A 10,305-nucleotide genomic window follows, 5' to 3' on the forward strand; every position below is an offset into this window, starting at 1 on the left:
ATGGAATCCTCAGTAGGAGTTTAGAAAGACAGGGGATTTTAAATGGGGGTAGTTGTCAGTGTTCAGTGCTGTGGAATGCATTTTAGAACAGAAGACTAATTCACAATCCACAGTGGTAGAATTCTTATAGAGCAAGTTTTGATAGTAGAATGAGTCTTTTTCAAGAGACAAACAGGTTTGTTTGGCTAGAGCAGACTGAAAAAATCACTCAAAAATGTCAGTGGTAAAGTCATGCAGTAGAAAGTTATTACCAGGAAATTAGATCTAATACAAAAGGCAACAGTACAGTTTTTGAAGATGTACACTGTGATTTTTTCATACCTATGCGAAAATTGAGAGCTTGCTTTTGTTACTCTCTTCCAAACATTCGCTCTTCATCTGGCCCAAATCGTGTTCAGTCCTTAAGACCAAGCTCAGGCCCTATCACTGCCAACAGGCCTTCCCTGAACCTTCCTTGAACTTTCCTCACTTTCTAGTATCTCCCAACCCCACTGAAAGTGACTTAAGAAAGAGAATGCTCCTTCTCTCCTGTCTCAGTGCACCTCATGACCCCATATTGGAAGGATCTATTGAAGCGTCTCTCACTCACTGGACTATAACTCTTTGATGCCAGAAACTCTACCTATTCTTCTTCATAACTTCTGTGCCTTGATGACTGATGAAATTATCTTCTATCAACATATCATAAGTATTAAAGAATGCTTAATACAATCAGAAGATACATAAGAACAATAACTTTTAATAATCTATGTGTATAATGGCAAAAGAATGCTCAGAATAAAAGAAAATAATATGTATAAAAAGTAGGTATTTTTATACTATTGATTACCTGAAAGGGGTATTAGAGTGGATGTAGATGAATATGAGAAGGCTGTCAAAGATCATTTTAAGATCCCTTTCCTTAAGATCCAGAACAATATATAATAGAGTCTCTTAATTTATTCTCAGTGGAAATGAGACAATATAATGACAGGTTTTGGTTCCAAATATTTGAATGTTTACATTTCTAGTCTCTGAAGATCCTTGAAATTTGGACTTTATTCCAGTTATGATATAACCAATAAACATTTATGGGGAACCTATGACCCTCAATCCAGGCAATAATGAAATTAAGTAAAGTGGAGATTGCTTTGAGCTCCTATATGGCATGATTTGTAAATAGTCACAGCACCCCACATACACCCATATCTCAAAATTGCTTCTGAGCTAGCAAAGTCAAAAAAACTTAGAAAGCTGGAAGGTGGTTTCTTTAGTGGTATTTAAAAAATGCTTCTATAGGACAATAGCAAAGCTAAGGGTTTTCCTGATTCTTCTTCACACATAATTTTGCCATTTGGTTTTTCCCTTCATGCTAATTTTCGTGTTAATTTATGCTTGATTTCAAGTGTGTGTATGTGTGTTTATGTGTGTGAAGGGAAATTGATAGTAAAGTTTCTGACTTTCCCTCCTTTGTTTAGATTTTCTTTTCTTTTGTTTTTATTTTTTTTTTTACCGTTTATTTTTATTTTTGAGAGCTAGAGAGACAGAGCATGAGTGGGGGAGGGGCAGAGAGAGAGGGAGACAGAATCCGAAGCAGGCTCCTGGCTCTGAGCTGTCAGCACACAGCCCAATGTGGGGCTCGAACTCACAGACTGCGAGATCATGACCTGAGCCGAAGTCAGCGGCTCAACCAACTGAGCCACCCAGGGACCCCTAGATTTTCTAGTAGTGAGGCTTTTTCACTAACTTTCTCCTCTCTTGACAAACTGAAAACCAGTAAATGATTCCTTAATTCTAACATCATTAGGAGATAACTTACCCTTAGTTAAGATTAGACAATATAATTAAAATTTCTATATTAATTTCATTTTTTAATGGATACTTAGTGGTAGTAATGAAAAAAAGAATCCAAGCACTTGGAAAATATGAGAAAAACATGGTTCTAAATATAGAGGCTCTGAGTTATCAGTGTAAGGTTAGATTAAGCACATTAAGAGCAAGGCAGTAACACATTTAGGTATAATACATAATGTGTGTAAATTAGAATTCTAAATATGTTTCTCATATTTGAGAAGCTCAAATGTTTTTCATGTGTTCTCATTCTCAATATGTTTAATTAATTTACCTGATTAGAAATTAAAAAAAAAATTAAAGACATACTTTGAATTTCAATGATCTTCTGTAAAGAAATAACAGCATTCATATTCGGGGTTTGGTGGAGAATATCTTCTGCAAGCGGCTCCAGCTGCAGGAACAGTAGATAATAAAGAGCAGAATATTATGACTTTATAGTAAGTCTGACAGAAGCAAAGCAAATTGAAACAACCTAAAAAAAAAAGGCTGCCCCAAGAACTAGTTAACATTTTCATTTTGCTGATAGCAGTTCTAAAAGTGTAACCAGTTTTATTTTCTGTTTTGTAGCCATGTAATTGAATTCCAAAGGGCTTTTCTATTGGTCACAAAACTAATCTATGAAGTCCCTGAAGCAGGTGCATGTCTGTGTATTATTCATTAAAAATCTGAGTTATTTGTGTAATTTTTGTGGGTTCTTCACAAACCAAATTCCATCATGTCTGTATGTGCAGCTGGGCCCTGCAAACAAAACCTCAGGGAAGTTGCAGTAGACAGAAAGTGGGCAGTCTATTATCCATACTTTCGTAGTATTTTTACATCCGGCAACCTTACACTTTCGGACACTTCACAGTAGAAAGCCATAAGACATAGCTGCTCTTACTCAATTGCGGTTAAAGAAATGGTAGAGAAAATGTTCAAATAAAACCAGAGCTAAAAAAGCTGCATGTTTAAAAGGGAAATAACTGTGCATTTTTCATTTAACTTCTACTATATTCATAACTAGGCAGAAGTCCATGTGGAAGCACAGGACAAATTCCTGTCTTGCAAATCTATCATGATCTTCTGGAATTACAATGATTTTTCATGGACAAGCTTTGCAAACATTGCTTTGTGAGAAATGAAGAGGAACTTTAAATAATTTATGGATTGTTCTGGCAGAACTAAATCTGATGATGTATCCTGGGAATACCTTGGTGATGTTGCTTGGTGTGTAGCAGCAGAAACCGCACACCCAGAACCTTGCAAACAAAATAGCTGTCTAGCTATTGAAATCCAGAAAGCAAGGAAAGTAATAGCAACAAAGGTATTTAAAAAAAAGGAGTTTTCTTAGAAAATCTGAAGTTAGTAGTCACAAATTCAAACTGATGGTCAAATTATAATATGGCTTGAAAAGGAACCGATGTCACTAGACATTGTACTGAAGAACTCATCTATGTCTCTTTTTCTGTAGAAAAAACCTAAAAACTCAGGAATTCCAAGTTTCCACAGCATATGTGAGTGAATCTTCCCCCCAGGGTCTCTCTGAATTGATTATTCTATACTTCAATCATGGAATCTAAAACAATAGCACCTTTCTTCCAGATGCCATAGGATAACTGAGTAGCTCAGGGATATTTATATATGGGTAAATTCACTAAATACAACTTTCAAGAAGGTTTTTTTCAGCTGCCAAAGAAAAACCTTTAAAACATCAAAAGGTTATTTGCAATACAGTTTAGCAAGAGAGAAAAAAAGTGTCAGTGAAAAGGTTCTGTAATCTCAAATTCTTAAAATTTGTTAAAATCAATTTTTAAATCTGGTATTTCATATAGTATCTTCAAGAATATGTTACCCTAGTTAACACCCTCTTAACTCAAAGGATGTAATGAATCAAAGGCAGTAGGTTACTTGGAAAACTTACTCAAGAATCAGATAGGGTTGAGCTACCTTTCTTATAAATACTCCTTTCACTTCAGTCTCAGAGCTTAAAGAACATTTTTAATAGAAATCAGGTAGAATTTACTAACAAAATTTTTGAAACATCACCCTACGTTCAAATATCTAAGAACAAAACAATGAGGTGATTTCAGCATATTTAGTTCTTCGAAAAGCTCTCCTGTGCCATTAGGGGGAAAATGCTGACAAATTAAAAGGTGCAGGCTACTGGAAAGAAAACTACAGGCAGATCATTAATGTAAAAACCTCATTTCTGGAATTCTCCTGCATTGAGGTTTGTGGGCTATTTTTAAGATCTGGGTTATGTAGAACGTAAATGTGATTCAGGGTGTTGAGAGTAAAAATACAAACCACACTAAACCTTCAATTTGGAATGGCCAGTTAAATATGATAAAGTTGTGTCTACTTATAAAAGCAACCTAGAGAATTAAAGCAATTACACTGATAATTTAAACCCCCAAACCATTTCCCTGCATGTTTTTAGGTGAATGCCATTTGGAGGATTTAATCTTCAATAAATTGCTGCAATTTGCTTCATTTTGAGGATATACACACAGACAGAGATGAATTCAGAAAGTTCTCAGTGTAGGTTCTTTATTTTTCCTTAGGTAGCTCTGCAGAGAAGGTAATAGGTAATATTCTGAGTTGGCAAGAAGGCAAGTAGCATTTAGGGTCTGTTTTCATAAGAGAGACCACAGAATTGAGTTGTCTTTTCTAGAGTGTTTGTTGATTTAATCATTCAAAATTATAAGCACTTAAAATATCTGCTTGAAGCATCTATTTAACAAATATTTATAAGTATTGGTATAACTAACTATAATGAAATAATATTAAATGAATAGTCATTTTTCTTAAATTTGGACAGAAACTAACAATATGCAGTAAAGCTCTGTTATGTATTTGGTTTGGCTGATAAGATACAGCAAAAACATTGGCTGTTGAGGCTAATCAATGTTAGTAAGAGTTATTAAAATATAAATAAGGAAGTAATTTACATAAAACAATACTTTTGTATGCAAAACTTACAGTAAGATAAAACAGATGCAGATGAAGGAAATATCACACATCCATCATGCTATCTTTGTCGAGCAATTCTATCAAGTGATGATAATTATCAGGGAGTAAGAAGATACACTAGATAATTTTTAACACAACCTCTTGACACATGAAGTTCTCATCCAGCATATCTAAAGCTTAAACACAACCATTACTTACATAACTTCTTTATACAAATTTTCTGACTGTGACAGGGAAATTTATTTTTCTATATTTTTTACAGAAAGTGGCAATACCATATTGATATAATTCAAATGTTTGCTATGTTTCACATATCGTGTAATTTCTAAGTATTACAGCTATTTTAAAACACCATAAAATTGTGGCTATTATCATGTTCTAAATAAGTAATTTTCAGATTCTTTAGAATCAGACCATTTAATCAAAATCATTTTAGTTGACTAACATGCATTTATAGAAATAGGCAAAGGTATCCTTGGAGACGCTCTTGAGTAAGAGTTTTAATATTTACTCTGTATTCATGAGACAAGAAAATCAACTTTATTATTTTCATGATTCAGAACTGAACAGAGAAAAGGCTAAACAGAGATTTTGCAATTAGGTACATGAGAACTGATGTATACATCAATCAAGCAGAGGATCTACTAACTACTCTTGTTAGCTTTTATGTTTCCCAAATACGCCCAGTATTTCCACACTTTAATGCCTTTATTTATTCTGTTTCTTCTAAATTCTATTTTCTCTATCCTTATTTGAATTGGTGAAACCTTGCTAAATCATCCGAGGACCAATACGAACATTGCCTGCTCTGTGAAATCTTTTCTAAAATTCTCTGTGAGGGCAAATGGCTTCTACTTCTGTTCTTCCTTTCCACATAAATATTCATGTTTACTCTACACATTTTTGTAGTAAGCCACGTCTGTCATTTTCCACTTTGTTGTGAGCCCTTTAAAGGCAAAGATATAGCCTGGTATATGGTGGGCATTAAAAAAATATGTTGAGGGGCGCCTGGGTGGCGCAGTCGGTTAAGCGTCCGACTTCAGCCAGGTCACGATCTCGCGGTCCGTGAGTTCGAGCCCCGCGTCAGGCTCTGGGCTGATGGCTCGGAGCCTGGAGCCTGTTTCCGGTTCTGTGTCTCCCTCTCTCTCTGCCCCTCCCCCGTTCATGCTCTGTCTCTCTCTGTCCCAAAAATAAATAAAAAACGTTGAAAAAAAAATTAAAAAAAAAAAAAAAATATGTTGAATGGGGGCACCTGGGTGGCTCAGTCGGTTAAGCATCTGACTTCAGCTCAGGTCATGATCTCATGGTTCGTGGGTTCGAGCCCCGCGTCGGGCTCTGTGCTGACAGCTCAGAGCCTGGAGCCTGCTTCGGATTCTGTGTCTCCCTCTCTCTCTGACCCTCCCCCGTTCATGCTCTGTCTCTCTCTGTCTCAAAAATAAATAAATGTTAAAAATATTAAAAAAAAATACGTTGAATGAAGGAAAGATTAATTGAAAGAAAACATAAAGAGGTTGTCTTTATTTTGGCCTCCAGAACTAACATATCTAAGTGGGATAGGTTTTTTTCTTGGTTACCTGCTGTAGTTGGGGCATGGTTTTAGGGTGAAAGACTAGAAGGAATAACGGATAATTCATTTTTAAATCAATGTAATCGATTTTTAGTTGAGGTTTTAGTTGATTTTTGAACTTAAACTGACCATTCTTGAAACTTAGTTATTAAGTCCAGTAATGTGTAAATGAGTAATTTTGTATAGACTTTCTACATACACAATATATCATCTGTGAATAATGAGACATCTGTTTATCTTTAAACTTTATTTTTTGTTTCTTTTTCATACCCTATTACACAGTCTAGGACCACCAATGCACTGTTAAAATGAAGCAGTAAAAGTGAGCATCTTTTCCTTGTTTTTGATTTCAAAGAAAAATTCCCATATTTCACCCTTAAATCTGATGCTAACTACAGAATGTTTATAAATATCCTTTATCAAGTTAAAAAATTTTCCTTTTATTCCTAGTTCGTCAAAAGTCATAATTGGGTGTTTAATTTATCAACTGATTTTTTAGCATCTATTGAAATGGTTATGTTTCTTTATCATTCTCTTAATATGGTGAATTATAATTACTTATTTTGGAATGTTACTATGTTATGTTCCTGGCTTAAACATAATTTTGTTATGGGGTTTTAAGATATTGAAGAATGGCTATAATTTTGTTTATGCTTATGAGCAGAATTTTCCTATAATATTCCTTTCTTATAATGTTTGTTCAAGTTTAGGGTATCATATTATACTGGTCTCAAATAATTAGCTGTGTTCTTACTCCTACCCCCTTACTCTGAAACAGTGTAAATTATAGTAGAATTCACTGGTGAAGCCATATGGGTTCACCATGGTACTTTCTCTTGGTGAATTTGGCTTTAAAGATTCAATTTTGAGGGCGGGCACCTGGGTGGCTCAGTTGGTTAAGCATCTGACTTCAGCTCAGGTCATGATCTCCTGGCTCACGAGTTCAAGCCCCCCTGTTGGGCTGTGCTGACAGCTCAGAACCTACAGCCTGTTTTGGATCTGTGTCTCCTCCTTTTTCTGCCCCTCCCCTGCTTGTGCTCTGTCTCTCTCTCTCTCTCTCTCTCTCAAAAATAAATAAAAACATTAAAAAAAGATTCAGTTTTGTACATTATTATAGTATCATTCAAATTTTTTGTCTTCTTGATTCAGTTTTTTCAAGGTTATATTTTTATAAGAAATTTCCCATTTCAAATAAAATTTCAATTGTTTTACATAAACATTTTTTTAAATATTCTTTTGTAACCCACACATTAAAATCTGTGGTAAGTCTACTTTTTCATTTCAAGTACTGGTAATGCATAGCTTTTCTCTGTCTGTCTTGCTAGATTTCTATCAATTCTGTTAATTGTTTCAAAGAACTAAACTTTGACTTTTTTTTCCTTTTAAAAAATTTGTTTAATATTCATTTTTTTTTGAGAGAGAGAGAGACAGAGTGTGAGAGGGGGGAGGGGCAGACAGAGAGGGAGACAACAGAATCTGAAGCAAGCTGCAGACTATGACATGTGAGCACAGAGCCTGCTCAAACTCACAGTCTGTGAGATCATGACTTGAGCCAAAGTAGGACACTTAACCAACTGAGCCGGCCAGGTGCCCCCTAAACTTTGAGTTTTGAATATCTTATACATTATATATTTGTTTTGTATTTCATTATTTCTTCTCTATACATATCTTTTGCTTACTTCATGTTTAATTCACGCTTTGATTTTCTTTTTTTTTTAAATTTTTTTTTTCAACATTTTTTATTTTTTATTTTTGGGACAGAGAGAGACAGAGCATGAACGGGGGAGGGGCAGAGAGAGAGGGAGACACAGAATCGGAAACAGGCTCCAGGCTCCGAGCCATCAGCCCAGAGCCTGACGCGGGGCTCGAACTCACGGAGCGCGAGATCGTGACCTGGCTGAAGTCGGACGCTTAACCGACTGCGCCACCCAGGCGCCCCATCACGCTTTGATTTTCTAATTGCTTTAGTTCTATACTTCTATCTTTAATTTTAAAGTTTCTTCTATTCTAATATACACATTTAAAAGCTTTACATTTTCCCCAAATTCACCTTTATATACATGACACAAATTTTAATATTTCATATTTTCATAATCATTCAACTCAAAATATTTTCTAATACTGTGATTTCTTTGGCACATGAGATATTGTACTTTGAAATCTCCAAATAAATGAGTTTTTCCAATTAGTTTTTTATTTCAAATTACATAACTAAATTTTTTTTTAGTTTTGTTTTTATACTTCATTTTATTTTACATCATTGGTATCTTACTTTTATTTTACTGTAGTAAGAACACTTAACACAAATTCCAACCACTTAAAAAATTAAGTGTATAATACATTATTGTTGACTCCAGGAATAATGACATAGAGCAGATCACCAGAGCTTATTGATCTTGCTTGACTTAAACTTTATACTCATTGATTACTAACTCTCATTTATCTTTCCCTCCAATTCCTGACAACCTCCATTCACCCTCTCAGTCTGTGAATCCGATTATTCTAGATACCTCACGTAAATGGAATCATGCAGTATGTGTCTTTCTGCGAATGGACTCTTTCACTTAGCATAAGGTCTTCAAGATTCATTCATGTTTCACATATTGCAAAATTTCTTTCCTTTTAAAGGCTGTATAGTATTCCATAATATGTATTTACCACATTTTCTTATTCATTCATCTTTCAGTAAACATTTAGCTTGTGTCCACATCTTGTCCTTGGTAAGTAGTGCTGCAATGATTATGGGAGGGCTATTATCTCCTCAAGATCCTGATCTTGCTGTATCATACAGCAGTTTTATATTTAACTTTTTGAGGGCCCTGTATACTGTTTTCTAGAACAGTTGTACCATTCTGTATTCCCACCAATAGCATGCAAGGGTTCTAATTTCTCCACGTCCTTGCCAACACTCATCTTTGTGCCATTTTTGATAATAGTCATACTAACAGATGTGAGGTGACATCTCCTTGTGGTTTTGACTTGCATTTCTTGATGATTAGTGACATTAAACATTTTTTCATATACTTTGTGGCCAGTATATGTCTTCTTTGGAGAAATTTCTGTTCAAGTCTTTAGTCCATAGTGTTAAAAGTTCTTATATTTTTTAGATGCCTTATCAGATATATGGTTTGCAAATATTTTTTCCAATTCCATAGATTGCCTTTACACTCTGTTGATTGTTTCTTTTGCTGTACAGCTTTTTAATCTGATAGTCTTGTTTATTCTTGGTTTTGTTGCCAGTGCTTTTGGTGTCATATCCAGGAAATCACTGTCAAGACCAAAGTCATGAAACTTTCCCTGGTTTCTTTTAGGAGTTTCACAGTTTTGGGTTTTACATTCAAATCTTAATACATTTTGAGTTTATTTTTGTATATGAGATAAGATAAGGGTCCAGTTTCATTCTTTTATAAATACATACCAGTTTTCCCACCATTTGTTCAAGAGATTACTCTTTCTCCAATATGTATTCTTGGGACCGTATATGTATGAATCAGTTAACCATGTAGGTCTGTAGATTTATTTATGTGCTTTCTCTTGGTCTCCAAGTCTACCTTTATGGCATTGCCGTACTATTTTAATTACCAACCTGTGTAATCTATTTTGAAATCAGGAGGTGTGAAGACTCCAGCTTTGTTCTTCTTTTTTTACGACTGATTTGTTTATTTATGGTCTGTTGTGGTTTCATATGAATTATTTTTTTTTCTATTCCTGTAAAATATGCCATTGGGATTTTGATATGGATTGCACTGAATATGCACTTTGGGAAGTATGAACATTTTAACAATATCAGGTCTTCTAATCCATAACCATGGATTGTGTTTCCATTTGTTTGTATTATGTAATATTGATTCTGGTTTAATTTCACTATGGTAAGAAGTTATAGTCTATATGAATCCAATTGAAATTTATTGAAATTTGCTTTATGTCCCCAAATATGGTTTGTTCTTGAAAAC

General features: G+C 34.6%; 1 protein-coding gene across 11 annotated transcripts in view; it reads right to left on the reverse strand.

Moving 5' to 3' along the window:
• HDAC9 (histone deacetylase 9) overlaps positions 1-10,305 on the reverse strand; it is a 938,649-nt gene that overhangs the window by 54,220 nt on the left and 874,124 nt on the right. For all 11 annotated transcript variants that reach the window (XR_009260421.1, XM_058724883.1, XM_058724881.1 and 8 more), the window contains one exon: positions 2,140-2,224. Coding sequence is in view for 10 of the 11 variants with exons in the window: in XM_058724883.1 (XP_058580866.1) it covers positions 2,140-2,224 (85 nt within the window). In the remaining variant the exon portion in view is untranslated. The remainder of the gene's footprint in view (positions 1-2,139; positions 2,225-10,305) is intronic.

The sequence above is a fragment of the Neofelis nebulosa genome, chromosome 4, assembly GCF_028018385.1.
Source record: "Neofelis nebulosa isolate mNeoNeb1 chromosome 4, mNeoNeb1.pri, whole genome shotgun sequence".
Lineage (NCBI taxonomy): Eukaryota > Metazoa > Chordata > Mammalia > Carnivora > Felidae > Neofelis > Neofelis nebulosa.